The following is a 21,069-nucleotide window of genomic DNA, read 5'->3' as shown; positions in this document are numbered from 1 at the left end:
TTGCTTAATGGGGAATTATAAAAATATGCTCTTTTTTTAACACGTTTGTAACAATTTAAAAAATAATAATTTTGCAATTGAAAGCAGACAATCTTGCATTGTGTTTTTATTTACCCCACGTAGTTTTGTGACAGATCATTATTGGTTCCTTTAGAAAAAAAGGCCATTTAAAAAAAAAAAAAAAACACAGTTAAAGTACTAGACAAGTGCAGGGGTCTATATTTACTAAGAGAACTCTACTTTTTAAATCACTTTCTCAAATCCATAAACGAATGGGACAGTTTTCCAGCTATTAGAACAAAAACATCAAAGTGATGGTAAATCAGAGAGTTTCAAAAACGCTAGGATTTACCAGCACTAAAAATAAAGGCGACTTTCATTCATCAGTCCGGCCACCTATATAACAGCTCAGTTTTTTCAATGAGGTGACGTTTCCACCTCTTAGCCAATAGCTGTGCTAGCAATACGGCACTGTGCAGTATGCTAGCATGGCTATTAGCTAAGTGATGAAAACGTCACATCATTGAAAAAACGGACTTGTGCCGTGGCCGGCCGGAGGCTCTTTTGTTAGTGCTGAAGCCACAGTGAAATAAAGGTAACTTTCCCACGTTTTTTCCCCCCCAACTGATGAATGAAAGTCACCTTTATTTTTAGTGCTGGTAAATACTAGAAAAGGATTTACTATCACTTTTAAGATATACTCAAGAAAACAAAGAAGAATGATACATTATTCATATAAATTTAAGATGTATTTTTTATATATATATATATATATATATATATATATATATATATATACTATTAATAGGCCAGCATTGTAAAGTAGAAAATCTTTAAAATTTACCTAATATTACAAACCAATAATTCATCTTGTATCTCCTTTGGGAATAGCCGTCTTTGGTGGCTGTCTCCACTGATGCTGTCTGAAATGATAAACACCAGGGGGCAGCGCCCACTGTGCACAAACTTCCTAGAAAACAAGATTTACTAGAATGGGTCAACACGCTCACATTTCAGGAAGTAACACAGTGTATTTGTTTCAATCAGTCTTACCTAAGAATACCGTGCAAACTTGAAGGATCCCTAAAGAACTGATTAGGCATATCCTGTGAAAAGTAAAACATTAACTATCAGAAAACACACTAACCCAACTAAATACTTGTTTTGGGGATTTCAATTATTTAATAATTTTAAGAATGAAAAATAAAAGATTACTAATATTTTTTAATCTATGTCACACACAAAAAAAGTCCATGGTTCTCTATCTTATTCTCTAAACCTCTCTGGTCCAGAGAGATTATCTAAGAAGTCTCGTCAGTACTATGTGGTCCCTCAGGTTTAAAAAGGCAAAGTTTAGCTTGAGACCTGTGTATCTCCCTATGCAAGCTTCTGGATGTGAACATGAGACACCTACATCACAATATAATGCATTAAAAAAAAAAAAAAAACTATGTATGTGGAGATAACAAAATTTATGCTTACCTGATAAATTTCTTTCCGTACATGGAGAGTCCACAAATTTCATTCCAATTACTAGTGGGATATTCAACTCCTGGCCAGCAGGAGGCACCCCAGCAGAACTCTTAAGTGTCACTTCCATTACCCATAATCCCCAGTAATTCAGCCAAAGGAAAATGGAAAAAGATAACAGGAGGTGCCTGAGGTTTATAAAAAAAAAACGCCTTCTCAAAATTAAGGGCGGGACGTGGACTCTCCATGCCCGGAAAGAAAGAAATTTATCAGGTAAGCATACATTTTGTTTTCTTTCCTATGGCATGGAGAGTCCACGATTTCATTCCAATTACTAGTGGGAACCAATACCCAAGCTAGAGGACACAGAATGAAAGGGAGGGAGAACAAGACAGGCGGACCGAAACAGAAGTAACTACCGCTTGAAGAACTCTTCTCCTCAGTCAAGGCAAAATAATCAAATTTGTAAAATTAAGGTATGCAATGAGGATCAAATGGCCACCTTGAAGATTGCTTCTCCCGAAGCTTCATATCTAAAAGCCCAGGAAAAAGAGACAGCCCTAGAGGAATGAGCCGTAAATCTCTCGGGAGGCTGAATCCAGCTGACTCATAAACTACCTGGATAACTCTTCTCAACCAGAGAGAAAGAGAAGTAGAAGAGACGCTTACAAGAGAAAAACATTGAACAGGGCAGATGCTTTCCGAAAACTATACAAGTGCCCAAGAGGGTTAAGGCAGTGCGGGAAAATAATGGTGGCCACACAAAATATTGACACTTTGGGCGCAATTTGGACATTTCCACTTAGGGGTGTACTCACTTTTGTTGCCAACGGTTTAGGCATTAATGGCTGTGTGTTGATTTATTTTGAGGGGACAGCAAATTTACACTGTTATACAGGCTGTACACTCACTACTTTACATTGTAGCAAAGTGTCATTTCTTCAGTGTTGTCACATGAAAAGATATAATAAAATATTTACAAAAATATAAGGGGTGTACTCACTTTTGTGAGATACTGTACTTCTCAATTAGAGAATCAAGAAGGAGACAACTAAAATGCGCTCAAGATTTTATTGCCCTTAGTAGCAAAAATGGCGTATGTTACATATCCGTCTAAGTGGATACCACTTACAATGCATATGAGGAACCATAATGGATAGCAAGGGAAACATATTTTTATGTTGTATAGAGCCCAAAGTAAACGGCTCTGAAACAGATATGTCTTCAATAAAGGTATGCTGCTGAGCGGCTACCGCATAGCTGACAAGCTGCGCCTGGCGGTCTCTTCAATGACGGCTTAATAAAATATGGTGCCAATACACATACGCTATCAGCAGAAACTGACAATAGAGGAGCAGTAAGTAGAACTCATCTAAAACGGCTCTAAAACAACTGAGCGCCCCACAGTTCTAGATGAAAAAAATGTGATAAAGCATTTGCCCACAATTTTGGTCTCCCCCAGAACGGGAATCAAAACTACTACCCGATTAACCGAGGAGGAGAACCTGACAGGCAAACAGTCACACTAACGGTCATTGCCTGCTCAGCAATAATCAAGCGCTCTAACTGCGTCATTAGAAAGGTTCAAACCCTCTAAGGACAAAGGAGTGAAGTAGAAATACATAATGTGCCCCAAACAACTAGACACGTTAAACATCCGTAAAAACTGACCTAGTAGGGATAGAAAAAGGGAATAAAAGCTGACCACAAAGCTCTATTTCACGCACCATAAAGACTGGGCTTAAGTGTAGAATTTGCCCGGATATTGAAGCGGCAAAACCCTGTAACAGGCACAATGCCAGATAGCTGCTCAGCCGCTACATATCACAGTGGATATATATATATTAAAGTGTAAATACCTTCTGAGGGTAGCAGGTCCAATCTGGTCCCTGATTGTCCCAGTCCATCTTCCTTTAAAATTATTTCTAAGAAATGAAAATCAAAAAGTACTTACCCTCCAGGGTCTTCTGATGTGGAGCAGTCACAGCAGCTCCAGGTTGTTAGCCTCATCCGACCGCAGATGGGGAACTGAAGATACAAGAAAAACAGAGAAACCAACCCTGTGTAAGGATGTTGTACCTTTAAGTCTCTCTCCACCCTTTCTCTCCTAAGCTACTCATTTCCTTTGAGCAGACATTGCTTGAGTATTTTGTTAATAGTCTAGCTGTATCTTACTCTGGATTTAACAACCTCAAATCAGGCTACCTTTTCATAAGAATTTTGGAACATTTATTCAGTTTCCTTTTTGTTTCAAACAGTGATTTATTTGCTGTTTTCCTCAATTCATTCCTGAGTGATTTCCTGTGCCTATCAGCCTCAGTTTGGCTTCTGACCTCCTGTCAACTTGCTAGGAATCCTGCTTACAAGGAACTTTGTGAATCTACACACATCTCTGAAGCAGCTGGGATATTTGGATAACAAACCTCCATTTAACAGACTGCAATCCTCTTCATTTCAGCTCTCTGTTGTGCATCTATTTGGAAGCCTGAAATCACAAGTATAACTTTTGTATAAGGAATTACCTGACATTGTTTGTTTGCTTGCTTGAACTTTTACTACTATATTTCTGTGCTTTGCTTGAAACAAACCTCTTGTTCTCACATTCAGATACATTTGTATACATGTTCCTGAACTCTAAAATATTATTCAAAGTATATATTGCTAGGCATATATTTATATTACTTGCTTGTCTCTGAACTATTTGTTTTCATGTTAAATGAGAACCCTTGCAACACTTAATTAAATCTGCTGATTTTGTTCATTGCTAAGGTTAATAACATTTTTCCTTAGAAGCAAATCTCAGCTACAAAACTACAATTTATAAACACAAGATTTTAACACACATACTGTTAAAACCTTACACCCTGGTTTCTATAGTGGGGTTAGCATACATTGTTGGAGTTAACGTAAGGACTACCTCACAACCTCCAACAGCTAAAAGCCACCATTACTCTTACTAAAGAGATTGACATGGACACAGCATTGCCCCAATCCTTGCTTGCAGGGAAAAGTACCCATTAAAGGATTAAATTCTTGATTTCTTCAGACACCATATTCGCACATCCTCCCGTGACAGAGGCAAAGAGAATGACTGGGGATTAAGGGAAGTGACACTTAACAGTTCTGCTGGGGTGCTCTTTGCCTCCTCCTGCTGGCCAGGAGTTGAATATCCCACTAGTAATTGGAATGAAATTGTGGACTTACCATGCCACAGAAAAAGAAATATAACTTTTATAAAACACTGGAAAGGATCTAGGTTTAAAAAAAAAAAAGATACCAGAGAACAGAAGTAATCTGAAAAAAGGAAAGCTCTATATATTATTAATGTCTTTAGAGCTCTCAGAAATTATTCAGAAGTCTGTAAAGACAGATTATCCTTTTTATGATTTATTTTTGTTTGAGAATATATCAGAAATCTTCTTAGGCTTTTCCCCCACTCAGAGTGGTAACATATGGGCTCCACCCAGACACTTAGGGCCTAATAGTCAAAATCTGCCGTTATGAAGAGAAATTAAATAAAAACAATTTTTTTGACCATTAAATTGTAACATAGATGTCTCTCACATTCAGAACCCTGCTCAGCTAAATAAACAGCTCTCAGACTAACAATCTGCCTTTTTTAAATTATTTGAGCAACATCCCAGCGCTAGTGAGACTTTTTAGATAGACCAAAGAGCTTTACAGAACCCAACCCTTATTCTTTAATATGTACTTACTGAGTTTTATTTCAACTCCTAGAAACGTGCCTAGAAGTTAAAAAACCCGGTTTGTTTGTTTTCTTCTTTTATTTTATTTTTTATTTTCCAGGCATCCTCTAGGGAGGCTATATGTGAAGTAAAGCGGGCAGCAAAAGCGGGAAAGGGTACCCTAAATAATTCTGGAAGTTTCTACTACCTCAAGAGGGAAGATGAAATACAACCTACTTAGTAGCTAGTTCACCACTGAGTGTGAATTAATTTATCTGCAAAACATTAATAATGGTTTATTTGGTAAAAACAGAGAGTTTCAGCACTAGGTGTAGTATCAAGAAATGTCTTTAAGAAACATCCTAAACGCATAACAAATATTTGGTAATTATTTCAGTCATTTCATTTACAAAGTGTCTATGCTTTTGACATTCAACTGGGTGAAAGAAAAATATTTTATGTAATTAAAGAGATTCGTCTGAGAATAACATGTAGATGTATTTTTTTAAAGTTTCATTAGCCATTTAAATATTGACAAAATGAGTGTAAAGTTTTAGTGTCTATAAAACAATGTGAGCTGCCATGTTGTAACTTAGGTTACCTTCTCTGCTATGGCCAATAAGGGACAGTTATAAATAGGTCCCTAGAGTGTGCAGCTATTGGCTGTGTGGAATATAACAGTGTTCTGCACTTCCATTTCTAACAGGAACTGAAAAGTTCACCATTTCAGAATGGATTTACAGGAAAAGGGGACAACAAAAATAATTAGAAAGTATTGCAGATTTTTTTTTAAATACAATTTCTCATTTTATATTACCATCTCAAAGTGTTTAATGTTCCTTTAAGCCAAGCAAAATATGTAACTGATGTTTTAATCAGTGAATGTGATATTTTATTCTTCTCTTCAAGGGATATGAAACCCAAACATTTTCTCTTGTGGTTCAGACATAGCATACCATTTTTTTAAAAGTTTCCAATTTACTTCTAACTGTATTATAAAATTTGCTTTGTTCCCATGATATTCTGTGTTGAAGAGATTCCTAGGTAGGCAACTGGAGCACTGCATGGCAGAAAATGGTGCTGACATCTAGTGCTCTTGCAAATGGATAACATTCTTGCCAAAGTACTGCCATGCTGCCATATAGTGCTCCAGAAATGGGCAAGCTCCTAAGCATATGTCCCTGCTTTTCAACAAAAGATACCATGAGAACGAACAAATATTGATAATAGAAGTAAATTATAATAATGATAAATAAATGTGGGGTTTCACATCCCTTTCATGCTATTTATGTAGTAATAATAATAGGCTATATTTATACATAAGTAGAAATAGAGGTAAATACAAATTGGTAGTGTTTAAAAAGTTACAAATTTTGAGAACATTTTCTGTGACTCACTAACTGGTAGCCAACATACTATTGTTGTGTCAGACAATGGCAAAAGCATTCTCCTTTAACTACAGCAAGTACTCATAATTTAATTTCTAATTCAAATTTTGTTCTACTATTTTAAACAAATATTGTCCCATTTGTTATTTATTTTATAACTTTTTAAGACGGAATAGCAATGCTAGATAATCATTATTTATTTATAACATATTTTACCAGGAAGGATACATTGAGATTTCTCTCGTTTTCAAGTATGCCCTGTGTCCACAAAACATTGCATTGTTACAATAGGGTACAATAAAATACAGAAACAATATTAATACATAATATATGAAAAATTTAACATAGAACAGGTAGGAAATATATAATCAACCATGACAGGTGCATTCTGTTTTGAGATATTTAGAGAGGGATCTCTTAAAGGATTTTATGTATTAAGTTTATTAAGGTGAGTTTGTGGTGCAGGTGCATATACTACATCCCCATAATCCATGATTGTCATCAGCATTTGCTGTACAATCTTTTCCTTTACTGTAGGGCTTAGACAGGATTTGTTTCTGTACAGGGCACCTAGGTTTTGATAGAGTTTAGATGCAAGTTTTTCTATGTGGAGGCCAAAAGATAGATTGGGATCTAAAAACATACCCAAGTATTTGAAAGAGTGGACTGCGGTCAGTGTGCAATTTGATTTTGTTTTGATGCGTAGATGGGAATTTTGTAGTTTGTGTAATTTAGGTACCGTTCCAAAAATCATTGTGACAGTTTTGTCAGTGTTTAGGAAGAGTTTGAGATCCACTTTCTACCTCTGTGAACTGGTCTTGGAGCACTGCCGTGTCGTCTGCGTACATGTGTACAGTTGAGGATATGCAGACATTTGGCAGATCATTTATAAATAATGTAAATAGTAGGGGGCCGAGAATAGAACCTTGGGGAACACCACATGTGACTAGGAGAGGAAGGGAGTCGCTGTCAAAAATGGAGACATAGTGTGATCGATCCGATACATATGTTCGAAACCAGGTTAGCGGACGATCACCAATACCTGAGTTTTTTAGTTTGAGCAGTAGTATGTCGTGGTCTACTGTGTCAAATGCCTTTGCAAAATCAAGGCTCCAGTTAGGTCTCCTTGCTCCATGCCAGTTTGGATGTTGTTGCAAACTTTTAGGAGGGCAGTAGTAGTGATGTGGTTCGGGTGAAAACCTGATTGATCAGGGGTCAGATAGTTAGATTGTTGGTAATACTCACATAGTTGCGTATGGATGCACTTTTCTAAGATTTTTTGACAATACTGGGAGCAATGATATTGGGTGATAATTAGAAACCAAGGTTATCTCACCACTTTTATGGATAGGCACTACTATTGCAGTCTTCCAAAGTTTGGGTATGTATCCAGACACCAAGGATTCGTTAATTAGGGTTGTGACAGGTTTAGCAATTGCCGGTGCACTGAGCTTCAACAGCATTGCTGGGATTTGATCATGTCCAGACTGGTTTTTCATTTTAAGATTATTAAGGTGTTTCTTAATGACACTGATGAGTACAGGTCTAAAATTGAACTTTTCTATTTTTGGTCTTGGCAGATTTAGAGGGGCCTGATCCACATTTGTAGTTTCAGGATGCGTGTCATTTATTAGTTTGTCAATCAGGGTGGTGGAGCATCCGGCAAAATAATTGTTAAAGGCATTTGCTACTTCTAAGGAAAGTTGCAGGGTTTGGTTATCCACTTTGACAGTGGAGGGTTGGGAGTGGTTTGGTGGAGTGTGTAACTTATTTATGATTTTCCAAAACTTTCTAGGGTTTGATATGTTATTGTTCAGATTTTCACAGAAATATTGGGCCTTGGCCAATTTTGTTTGTTTAGTGCATATATTTCGCCATTGTTTATATACACAGTGATCATTCATAGAGCCGGTATGCTTGAACTTTGACCACAATGAATCCCGAAACTGGTACATTTGAATGAGGTCTGCTGTGATCCAATTCAAGTGTGCTCATTTTACTCTCACCTTACGCAGCGGGGCATGTAAATTCCAAACTTGTAGCATTTCAGACTGATAGAATTCAAATACAGAGTCTAGATCTGGGATTAGGTATAATCTGTGCCAGGGGAGGTTCTTGGTGTCATTTAGAAATGATTGAAGATTACATTTTTTGAAGGACCTGGTGATTTTAACCTTAAGAGAGGATTTAGTTGCCTTTATTTTGCGCACGCAGTACACTAAGCAGTGGTCACTGAAATTGTTAGGGAGAACACCTGCCTCCTGGATTTGGTCGGGAGAAGTGGAGAGAATCCAATCGAGCAGGGTGTGATTATGGCTTTTGATGTTTATGCAAGTTGGGGAGGAGATTAATTGCGTTAGCTGCAAAGATTTAAACAGCGAGCAACAACTTTTATTTTTTGGATACAGCCAATCAATATTGAAATCTCCAAAAACCAAAATGTCACTTTTTGGGTGTTGAGCTATGGTTTCACTAAGGAGATGGGCTATGTGAGAAAGGGAATGCACAGGGGAGCTAGGTGGGTGGTAGATTCCTGCAACAATGATTGATTTACTGCACGGGATCTCAATTGTGCCAGAAAGGAAATCAAAGGTGGCAGGAGAGCTAGATTTTTGTAAGGGGGTGTATTTTCTGGAATTGTCAACATAAATTACAATGCAGCCTCCTCTCTTTGCTCTGTCATTTCTATGGCATGAATACCCATGTATTGCAATGGCAGAGTCAGGTATTTTTGCAGTTATCCACGATTCAGAGATCACAATGATTTTGGGTTTGTATTGTAAACACCAAGCTTGCAGATAATCATTGGCAGTCATGCTTTAATTGACAAGACTAGATGTGAAACCAAAATTATTAATGCAGATTTTTTTCATCAATCTATAGCTGTTGATCACAAGCTCCTATTACATAACACCAAAGACTGCAATAATACTAAAATATCAGTGTACCTCCACAATAATGACTTTCTTATCAGTACTGGGTGATTCTCCGAGCATCTGTAATTTGTTGTACTTATTTGCTCTCAGAAGAAAGTCATGAAAGAGAGCTGACTGAGACTGGTTGAAAAATCGAAATCCTGAATCTGAAGTGAAGGAGAAATAAATTTTAATTTGACATATTTACCTTTTGGTTTATTTATATACTTATTTTTATATGTCAATATCAATATTTAAAAACAAAATGAACATTTTTACATATCAAAGCTGTACGTAGTATTTGTGCATGTCACTGTTTCATAATCCGAGGCTTGACAAATTTACTCAGTCTCGGAGCCATATATATATATTAGATATCAAAATAACAAGAGTATTGCTTTGAGCAATGATACTTTTTTATTGGACTAACTATACATTTATAAGATGACAAGCTTTCAGAAGAGTGTGTTCCTTTTTCAAGTCTCCTTTTTTGACTATCTTATATTCCCCTGTATACCTAATTTCACATCTTTATACATATTGATTCTATGTTGATATATAACTTTGTCAGTATATGCTTTGTGTATAACCATATATTTCCCCTGTCTGTTATTCTTTACTGACGCTGTCTGCCTCTGACTCATAAACCCTCCTCATGATTTTTACCACACTCCCTCCTCCCCCTGCATTCAGACCTTTGTAACACTTTCTGTCTTTTTAGTCATCCTATGTTTTAAGATATAATCTGTAAATTCCATAAAATTGGTCAGTATTGCTTCAGACTTGAAAAAGGAAGACATTCTTCCAAAAGCTTGTCATCTTATAAATGTATAGTTATTCCATTAAAAAAGGTATCATTTCTCAATGCAATGCAATACTCACTCACGCTCTCACTCTCTCTCTCTCTCTCTACACACAAACACGCACGTATACATATGTAACATGAAAAAACAGAATTTATGCTTACCTGATAAATTACTTTCTCTTGCGGTGTATCCAGTCCACGGATTCATCCTTTACTTGTGGGATATTCTTATTCCCTACAGGAAGTGCCAAAGAGAGCACACAGCAAAGCTGTCCATATAGCTCCCCCTCTAGCTCCACCCCCCAGTCATTCGACCAAAGGTTAGGAAGAAAAAAGGAGAAACCATAGGGTGCAGTGGTGAATGTAGTTTAACCAGTGGTTCTCAACCAAAGTGGCCTCAAGGCCCGGTAAATTTTAGCTGGACATGTCCAGGGCCCGGTAGTTATAAATATATATATATATAGTAAGCAGCATGGATTTGCCCTATCAGTAATTAAGCAGTTCAGTGTGGGTTTAGTGGGGGCCCTGGAGTGTGGGGGTTCTGCCGAGGGTCTGTCGCTGTGAGGGCCATGGAGTGTGAGGTCTGGCCCTGGAGGTTGGGGGCCTTTTCTTTGGCCCTTAATGTTGGGGGTCCTGGCTCTGGAGGTTGATGGGCCTGTTGGGGTTAGGGCAGGGAGGCTACCATGTTCATTTCCATAAATGTGAATACATTTGGGTCAGTGTGAGACAGTTTTCCTGGAGCCTTGATTGGTCTCAGTCTGCCCCTTGTGTGCAGTGGGGTAAGAGTGTGCAGTGGGGGCATGACAGGTCAGGGCCCACCAGCAGGGCTATCACGGCCCGGTACTGGGCCACGGCCCGGCTGTTGAGAAACCAGGGTTTAAACAAAAATTTATACCTGACTGGGCGGGCCGTGGACTGGATACACCGCTAGAGAAAGTAATTTATCAGGTAAGCATAAATTATGTTTTCTCTTGCAAGGTGTATCCAGTCCACGGATTCATCCTTTACTTCTGGGATACCAATACCAAAGCTTTAGGACACAGATGAAGGGAGGGAACAAGACAGGTACCTTAAACGGAAGGCACCACTGCTTGCAAAACCTCTCCCCCAAAAATAGCCTCCGAAGAAGCAAAAGTATTGAATTTGTAAAATTTGGCAAAAGTATGCAGTGAAGACCAAGTCGCTGCCTTACAAATCTGTTCAACAGAAGCCTCATTTTTGAAAGCCCATGTGGAAGCCACTGCTCTGGTAGAATGAGCAGTAATTCTTTCAGGAGGCTGCTGGCCGGCAGTCTCATAGGCCAAACGGATGATGCTTTTCAGCCAAAAGGAGAGAGAGGTAGCAGTCGCTTTCTGACCTCTCCTCTTACCAGAATAGATAACAAACAAGGAAGATGTTTGTCTGAAAGCCTTAGTTGCTTGTAAATAGAACTTTAAAGCACGAACTACATCAAGATTGTGTAATAGACGTTCCTTCTTCGAAGATGGATTAGGACACAGAGAAGGAACAACTATTTCCTGGTTAATATTCTTGTTAGAAACAACTTTAGGAAGAAAACCAGGCTTGGTACGCAAAACTACCTTATCTGCGTGGAACACCAGGTAAGGTGAATCACACTGTAAGGCAGATAATTCTGAAACTCTTCGAGCAGAAGAGATAGCTATCAAAAACAAAACTTTCCAAGATAACAACTTAATGTCCATGGAATGTAAAGGTTCAAACGGAACCCCTTGAAGAACTGAAAGAACTAGATTCAAACTCCATGGCGGAGCCACAGGTTTATAGACAGGCTTGATTCTGACTAAAGCCTGAGCAAACGCTTGAACGTCTGGTACCTCTGCCAGACGCTTGTGTAACAGGATAGACAAAGCAGATATTTGTCCTTTTAAGGAACTAGCTGACAATCCTTTCTCCAATCCTTCTTGGAGAAAGGACAATATCCTGCGAATCCTAATCTTACTCCATGAGTAACCCTTGGATTCGCACCAACAAAGATATTTCCGCCATATCTTATGGTAGATTTTCCTGGTTACAGGCTTTCTAGCCTGAATCAGAGTATCTATAACTGACTCAGAGAACCCACGCTTTGATAGAATTAAGCGTTCAATCCCCAAGCAGTCAGACATAGAGAAACTAAATTTGGATGCTTGAACGGACCCTGTATTAGAAGATCCTGCCTCATTGGCAGTGTCCATGGTGGGACAGATGACCTGTCCACTAGGTCTGCATACCAAGTCCTGCGTGGCCACGCAGGCACTATCAGAATCACCAAAGCCTTCTCCTGCTTGATTCTGGCAACCAGACGCAGGAGGAGAGGAAACGGTGGAAAAACATAAGCCAGATTGAAGGACCAAGGCGCTGCTAGAGCATCTATCAATACCACCTTGGGATCCCGGGACCTGGACCCGTAGAGAGGAAGTTTGGTGTTCTGATGGGACGCCATCAGATCCAACTCTGGGGTGCCCCATAGCTGAGTCAGCTGGGCAAATACCTCCGGGTGGAGTTCCCACTCCCCCGGGTGAAAAGTCTGACGACTTAGAAAATCCGCCTCCCAGTTGTCTACTCCTGGGATGTGAATTGCTGAGAGATGGCAGGAGTGATCCTCCACCCACCTGATTATTTTGGTTACTTCCGTCATCGCTAGGGAACTCTTTGTTCCCCCCTGATGATTGACGTAAGCTACAGTCGTGATGTTGTCCGACTGAAATCTGATGAATTTGGCAGCCGCTAGTTGAGGCCATGCCTGAAGAGCGTTGAATATCGCACCTCAGTTCAAGAATGTTTATCGGGAGAAGAGTTTCTTCCCGAGACCATAAGCCCTGAGCTTTCAGGGAGTCCCAGACCGCACCCCAGCCTAACAGACTGGCGTTGGTCGTTACAATGATCCACTCTGGCCTGTGGAAACATATTCCCTGAGACAGGTGATCCTGAGACAACCACCAGAGAAGAGAATCTCTGGTCTCCTGGTCCAACTGAATTTGAGGAGACAAATCTGCATAATCCGCATTCCACTGTTTGAGCATGCATAGTTGCAGTGGTCTGAGGTGTATCCGAGCAAAAGGGACTATGTCCATTGCCGCTACCATTAGTCCGATTGTCTCCATGCAGAGCTACAGATGGCCGAGGAATGGAATGAAGAGCTCGGCAAGTAGTTAACAGTTTTAACTTTCTGACCTCCGTCAGAAATATTTTCATTTCTACCGAGTCTATCAGGGTTCCTAGGAATGGAACTCTTGTGAGGGGGGAGAGAGAACTCTTTATGACGTTCACCTTCCACCCGTGAGACCTCAGAAAGGCCAATACAATCTCCGTGTGAGACTTTGTACTTTGGAAAGTCAACGCCTGAATTAAAATGTCGTCTAGGTAAGGTGCCACAGCTATGCCCCGCGGTCTTAGAACCGCCAGGAAGGACCCTAGCACCTTTGTGAAAATTCTGAGAGCAGTGGCCAACCCGAAAGGAAGAGCCACGAACTGATAATGCTTGTCCAGAAAGGCAAACCTGAGAAACTGGTGATGATCTTTGTGGATAGGAATGTGCAGATACGCATCCTTTAGATCCACGGTAGTCATATATTGACCCTCCTGGATCATTGGTAAGATTGTCCGAATGGTCTCCATCTTGAATGATGGGACTCTGAGGAATTTGTTTAGAATTTTGAGATCCAGGATTGGTCTGAAAGTTCCTTTTTTTTTTGGGAACCACAAACAGGTTTGAGTAAAACCCCAGTCCATGTTCTGCAATTGGAACTGGGTGGATCACTCCCATTGTATGTAGATCTTCTACACAGCGTAAAAACGCCTCTTTCTTTGTCTGATCTGTAGACAGACGAGAAATGTGGAACCTTCCCCTTGGAGGAGAGTCCTTGAATTCTAGAAGGTATCCCTGGGCTACAATCTCTAATGCCCAAGGATCGTGTACATCTCTTGCCCAGGCCTGAGCGAAGAGAGAGAGTCTGCCCCCTACTAGATCCGGTCCCGGATCGGGGGCTACCCCTTCATGCTGTCTTGGTGGCAGCTGCAGGCTTTTTGGCCCGTTTACCCTTATTCCAGCCCTGGTAAGGTTTCCAGGTTGCCCTGGGTTGTGAAGCATGACCCTCTTGCTTTGCAGCCGGAAAGGATGAACTGGGGCCGTTCCTGAAATTCCGAAAGGAACGAAAAACAGAATTTATGTCTTACCTGATAAATTCCTTTCTCCTACGGTGTGTCCGGTCCACGGCTTCATCCTTACTTGTGGGAATATTCTCTTCCGGAACAGGAAATGGCAAAGAGGCACACAGCAAAAGCTGTCCATATAGCCCCTCCTCTGGCTTCGCCCCCCAGTCATTCGACCGACGGATAGAAGAAAAAAGGAGAAACCATAGGGTGCCGTGGTGACTGTAGTGTTATAGAGATAAAAAAATTTAAACCTGACAAAAAGCCAGGGCGGGCCGTGGACCGGACACACCGTAGGAGAAAGGAATTTATCAGGTAAGACATAAATTCTGTTTTCTCCTACATTGGTGTGTCCGGTCCACGGCTTCATCCTTACTTGTGGGAACCAATACCAAAGCTTTAGGACACGGATGAAGGGAGGGAACAAGTCAGGTAACCTAAACGGAAAGGCACCACGGCTTGCAAAACCTTTCTCCCAAAAACAGCCTCCGAAGAAGACCAAGTCGCTGCCTTACAGATCTGATCAACAGAAGCCTCGTTCTTGAAGGCCCATGTGGAAGCCACAGCCCTAGTAGAGTGAGCTGTAATTCGTTCAGGAGGCTGCCGTCCGGCAGTCTCATAAGCCAATCGGATGATGCTTTTCAGCCAAAAGGAAAGAGAGGTAGCAGTAGCTTTCTGCCCTCTCCTCTTACCATAATAAACGACAAACAAGGATGATGTCTGTCTGAAATCCTTTGTTGCTTCTAAATAGAATTTTAAAGCACGGACCACATCTAGGTTGTGTAACAAACGTTCCTTCTTCGAAACTGGATTCGGACACAGAGAAGGAACAACTATTTCCTGGTTAATATTCTGTTGGAAACCACTTTTGGAAGAAAACCAGGCTTGGTTATCTGTATGGAATACCAGATAGGGTGAAGTACACTGCAAAGCAGACAATTCAGAAACTCTTCTAGCAGAAGAAATAGCAACCAAAAACAGAACTTTCCAAGATAGTAACTTAATATCTATGGAATGTAAGGGTTCAAACGGAACCCCTTGAAGAACTGAAATAACTAAGTTTAGACTCCATGGAGGAGTCATAGGTCTGCAGACAGGCTTGATTCTGACTAACGCCTGTACAAACGCCTGCACATCTGGCACGGCTGCCAGTCGTTTGTGCAACAAAACAGACAGAGCAGATATCTGTCCTTTTAAAGAACTAGCTGACAAACCCTTATCCAAACCCTCTTGGAGAAAGGAAAGTATTCTAGGAATTTTGATTTTACTCCAAGAAAATCCCTTGGATTCGCACCAACGGATATATTTTAGCCATATCTTATGGTAAATTTTCCTAGTCACTGGTTTTCTGGCTTGAACCAGAGTATCTATAACTGAGTCTGAAAACCCACGCTTAGATAGAATCAAGCGTTCAATTTCCAAGCAGTCAGTTGTAGAGAGACTAGATTTGGATGTTTGAATGGACCTTGCACTAGAAGATCCTGCCTCAAAGGTAGCTTCCATGGTGGAACCGCTGACATATTCACCAGGTCTGCATACCAAGTCCTGCGTGGCCATGCAGGAGCTATTAGAATCACCGAGGCCTTCTCCTGCTTGATCCTGGCTACAAGCCTGGGAAGGAGAGGGAACGGTGGAAACGCATAACCTAGATTGAACGACCAGGGCGCCACCAATGCATCAACTAGTGTCGCCTTTGGATCCCTGGATCTGGACCCGTAGCGAGGAACCTTGGAGTTCTGACGGGACGCCATCAGATCCATATCTGGAGTGCCCCATAGTTGGGTTAACTGGGCAAATACCTCCGGGTGAAGTTCCCACTCCCCCGGATGGAAAGTCTGACGACTCAGATAATCCGCCTCCCAGTTGTCTACTCCTGGGATGTGAATTGCAGATAGATGGCAGGAGTGATCCTCCGCCCATTTGATGATCTTGGATACCTCTCTCATCGCCAAGGAACTCTTTGTTCCCCCCTGATGATTGATGTACGCTACAGTCGTCATGTTGTCCGACTGAAATCTTATAAACCTGGCCTTCGCTAGTTGAGGCCAAGCCAGGAGCGCATTGAATATCGCTCTGAGTTCCAAAATGTTTATCGGGAGAAGAGACTCTTCCCGAGACCATAGACCCTGAGCATTCAGAGAGTCCCAGACCGAGCCCCAGCCCAAGAGGCTGACGTCGGTCGTGACAATGACCCACTCTGGTCTGCGGAAACTCATTCCCTGAGACAGGTGATCTTGAGTCAACCACCAGAGGAGTGAGTCTCTGGTTACCTGGTCTACTTGAATTTGGGGAGAAAAATCTGCATAATCCCCATTCCACTGTTTGAGCATGCACAGCTGCAATGGTCTTAAATGAATTCGAGCAAAAGGAACCACGTCCATTGCTGCAACCATTAGTCCTATAACTTCCATGCACTGAGCTATGGAAGGCTGAGGAATAGAATGAAGAACTCGACAAGCTTTTAGAAGTTTTAACTTTCTGACCTCTGTCAGAAAAATCTTCATTTCCACAGAATCTATTATTGTTCCCAGAAAGGGAACCCTTGTGGACGGGGACAGGGAACTTTTTTCTATGTTCACCTTCCACCCGTGAGATCTTAGAAAGGCTAAAACAATGTCCGTATGAGCCCTTGCTTTGGAAAGGGACGACGCTTGGATTAGAATGTCGTCCAGGTAAGGTGCTACGGCAATGCCCCTCGGCCTTAGAACCGCTAGAAGGGACCCTAGTACCTTTGTGAAAATTCTGGGAGCAGTGGCTAAACCGAATGGAAGAGCCACGAACTGGTAATGTTTGTCCAGAAAGGCGAACCTTAGGAGCCGATGATGATGATCTTTGTGGATCGGAATATGCAGGTACGCATCCTTTAAGTCCACGGTAGTCATATATTGACCCTCCTGGATTGTTGGTAAGATCGTTCGAATGGTTTCCATTTTGAATGATGGAACTCTGAGGAATTTGTTTAGTATTTTTAAATCCAGAATTGGCCTGAAAGTTCCCTCTTTTTTGGGAACTACAAACAGGTTTGAGTAAAAACCCAGACCTTGTTCCGCTGTTGGAACTGGGTGTATCACTCCCATCTTTAATAGGTCTCCTACGCAATGTAAGAATGCCTGTCTCTTTATCTGGTCTGAAGATAAGCGAGACATGTGGAACCTTCCCCTTGGAGGGAGTTCCTTGAACTCTAGAAGATACCCCTGAGAGACAATTTCTAGTGCCCAGGGATCCGGAACATCTCTTGCCCAAGCCTGAGCAAAGAGAGAAAGTCTGCCCCCTACTAGATCTGGTCCCGGATCGGGGGCTACCCTTTCATGCTGTCTTGGTAGCAGCAGCAGGCTTCTTGGCCTGTTTACCCTTGTTCCAGCCTTGCAATGGTTTCCATGCTGGTTTAAGCTGGGAAGCGTTACCATTTTGTCTAGAGGCTGCAGAGTTAGAAGCCGGTCCGTTCCTGAAATTGCGAAAGGAACGAAAATTAGACTTGCTCTTAGCCTTGAAAGGCCTATCCTGTGGGAGGGCATGGCCCTTTCCCCCAGTGATGTCAGAAATAATCTCCTTCAATTCTGGCCCGAAAAGGGTCTTACCTTTGAAAGGAATATTAAGTAATTTTGTTTTGGACAACACATCTGCCGACCAAGATTTTAGCCAAAGCGCCCTGCGCGCCACTATTGCAAAACCTGAGTTTTTTGCCGCTAATTTTGCTAATTGAAAAGCGGCATCCTAAATGAATGAATTAGCCAACTTTAGTGCGTGAATTCTGTCCATGACTTCATCATATGGAGTCTCCTTTTGGAGCGAACTTTCTAGTTCCTCGAACCAAAAAGACGCCGCCGAGGTGACAGGAATAATGCACGAAATTGGTTGAAGAAGGAAACCTTGCTGAACAAAAATCTTTTTAAGCAATCCTTCCAATTTTTTATCCATAGGATCTTTGAAAGCGCAACTGTCCTCTATAGGAATAGTCGTGCGCTTTGCTAACGTTGAAACTGCCCCCTCTACCTTAGGGACCGTCTGCCATGCGTCCCTTCTGGGGTCAACAATGGGGAACATTTTCTTAAATATAGGAGGTGGAACAAAAGGTATACCTGGCTTCTCCCACTCCTTATTCACTATGTCCGCCACCCTCTTGGGTATAGGAAAAGCATCAGCGTGCACTGGGATCTCTAAGAATTTGTCCATATTGCACAACTTCTCTGGAATTACCAAAGAATCACAATCATCAAGAGTAGCTAGCACCTCCTTAAGCAGGGCGCGGAGATGTTCTAGCTTAAATTTAAATGCCACGATATCAGGTTCTGCTTGCTGAGAAATTTTTCCTGAATCTGAAATTTCTCCCTCGCTGCCAATTCAGATTGATGTGAGGGTATAACAGATAAATTATCGTCAGCGCCTGCTTGCTCATCCTCTGTATTTAAAACTGAGCAATCACGCTTTCTGGGAAATGCTGTCAGTTTGGATAAAAGATTTGCTATAGAATTATCCATTACTGCTGTTAATTGCTGCATAGTAACAAGCATTGGCGCGCTAGATGTACTAGGTATCGCCTGCGCGGGCAAAACTGGTGTTGACACAGAAGGAGAGGATGATGAACTATCCCCACTACCTTCATTTGAAGAATCATCTTGGGCAACCTTATTAAATGTGACAGTACTGTCCTTACTTTGTTTGGACGCCATGGCACAATTTGCACATACATTTAAAGGGGGAACCACCTTGGCCTCCATACACACAGAACATATGCTATCTGAAGGTACAGACATGTTAGGCAGGTTATTAATGCAATAAAAACGATTTTATACAAAACCGTTACTGTCTCTTTAAATAATAAAAAGAACACACTTTATTTCTGCATATTCAAAAAACTATGAAGGAAATATCCGATCTTTATAAAATTTACACCCCAGTGTCTTAATGCTTTGAAAGTATTGCACACCAAATATGAAGTTTCTAGACCCTTAAATAAGCAAACCGGAGCCAATTGTTCAATTTAACCGGTTTAAACACACTACAGTCCCTGCCACAGCTTTGCTGCGGCTTTTACCTTCCTTAGGGGTTATTCACCACAGAAATAAGCCTTTCGGAGTCTGTTTCTCAGCCACAGGACCCTCTCACATGAAGCTGCATGCACTGCCTTTGGAAGAAACTGCGCAACTGAGGCGCGAAAATGAGGCCTCTTCCCTCTGCATACCAGAGTGAAGGGGCCTTTCTGACTAGATTAAGCGTCTAAACCAATGCCAGGCATAATTAAAACGTTCCCAAAAGTGTTTCTAAGTTCATAAAAACACTCCAAATGACATAAGAATATGATATAAGCAAATCGATTTAGCCCACAATAGTGTCAACCAGTATAGAGCCCAATATATAAGCCTTTAATCTGTTACTCAGTCTAAGAAAATGGCTTACCGGTCCCATGAGGGAAAAACTGACAGTCTTCTAGCATTACTATGTGTTGTTAGAAAAGAGACTGGTCATACCTGAAGCAGATAAGTCTGCAAACTGTTACCCCCAACTGAAGTTCTCTGGTTTCAACAGTCCTGCGTGGTAACAGCAATGGATTCTAGTTACTGGTGCTAAAATCATACTCCTCTTTTAACAGAACTCTTCATCACTTTCTGTTGTAGAGTAAATAGTACAAACCGGCACTATTTTAAAATAACAAACTCTTGATAGAAGAAATAAAACTACAACTAACACCACATACTCTTTACCATCCCCGTGGAGATGCTACTTGTTCAGAGCAGGCAAAGAGAATGACTGGGGGGTGGAGCCAGAAGAGGGGCTATATGGACAGCTTTTGCTGTGTGCCTCTTTGCCATTTCCTGTTAGGGAAGAGAATATTCCCACAAGTAAGGATGAAGCCGTGGACCGGACACACCAATGTAGGAGAAATTAGCTTTATTCTTTCTCTTAAAGGGCTTGTCCTGAGGGAGAGCATGGCCTTTTCCCCCGGTGATATCTGAAATAATCTCTTTCAATTCAGGCCCGAAGAGGATCTTTCCTTTGAAAGGGATGTTCAAAAGCTTGGATTTAGACGACACATCGGCCGACCAGAACTTTAGCCATAGCGCCTTGCGCGCCAAAATGGCGAAACCTGAATTTTTCACCGCTAACTTAGCTATTTGGAAAGCGGCGTCAGTGATAAAAGAATTAGCTAGCTTTAGAGCCTTAATACTATCCATAATTTCCTCATATGAGGTCTCCGTCTGGAGCGAAAGTGAAGTGAAAGCCGCTGCAGTAGTTACAGGAATAATGCAGGCAATAGGTTGGAGAAGAAAACCTTGTTGAACAAAAATTTTCTTAAGTAAACCCTCTAACTTTTTATCCATAGAGTCTTTAAAAGCACAACTGTCTTCCACGAGTCCCGCACAGGGTCAGGTATGGGGAACATTTTCTTAAAAACAGGAGGGGGAACAAAGGGAATACCTGGTCTATCCCACTCCCTAGTAACGATATCCGCAATCCTCTTAGGGACCGGAAACGTATCCGTGTAAACATGGACCTCTAGGTACTTGTCCATTGGGATCACCAAAGGGTCGCAGTCATCCAGAGTAGCTAATACCTCCCTAAGCAAAACGCGGAGGTGTTCTAGTTTAAATTTAAAAGCCAATGTATCTGAATCTGTCTGAGGAGGAACCCTTCCTGAATCAGAGACTTCTCCC

General features: G+C 41.3%; 1 protein-coding gene across 3 annotated transcripts in view; it reads right to left on the bottom strand.

The window, feature by feature from the left end:
- The window catches only part of RAD17 (RAD17 checkpoint clamp loader component), a 162,431-nt gene that overhangs the window by 117,996 nt on the left and 23,366 nt on the right, over positions 1-21,069 (bottom strand). For all 3 annotated transcript variants that reach the window (XM_053701452.1, XM_053701454.1, XM_053701453.1), the window contains 3 exons: positions 9,493-9,626; positions 1,054-1,106; positions 845-970 (listed from right to left, as the gene is read on the bottom strand). In XM_053701452.1, the coding sequence (XP_053557427.1) occupies positions 845-970; positions 1,054-1,106; positions 9,493-9,626 (313 nt within the window). The remainder of the gene's footprint in view (positions 1-844; positions 971-1,053; positions 1,107-9,492; positions 9,627-21,069) is intronic.

Source organism: Bombina bombina, chromosome 2 (assembly GCF_027579735.1).
Source record: "Bombina bombina isolate aBomBom1 chromosome 2, aBomBom1.pri, whole genome shotgun sequence".
NCBI classification, from domain to species: Eukaryota; Metazoa; Chordata; class Amphibia; order Anura; family Bombinatoridae; genus Bombina; species Bombina bombina.
This window is presented reverse-complemented; position numbering and strand designations above follow the sequence as displayed.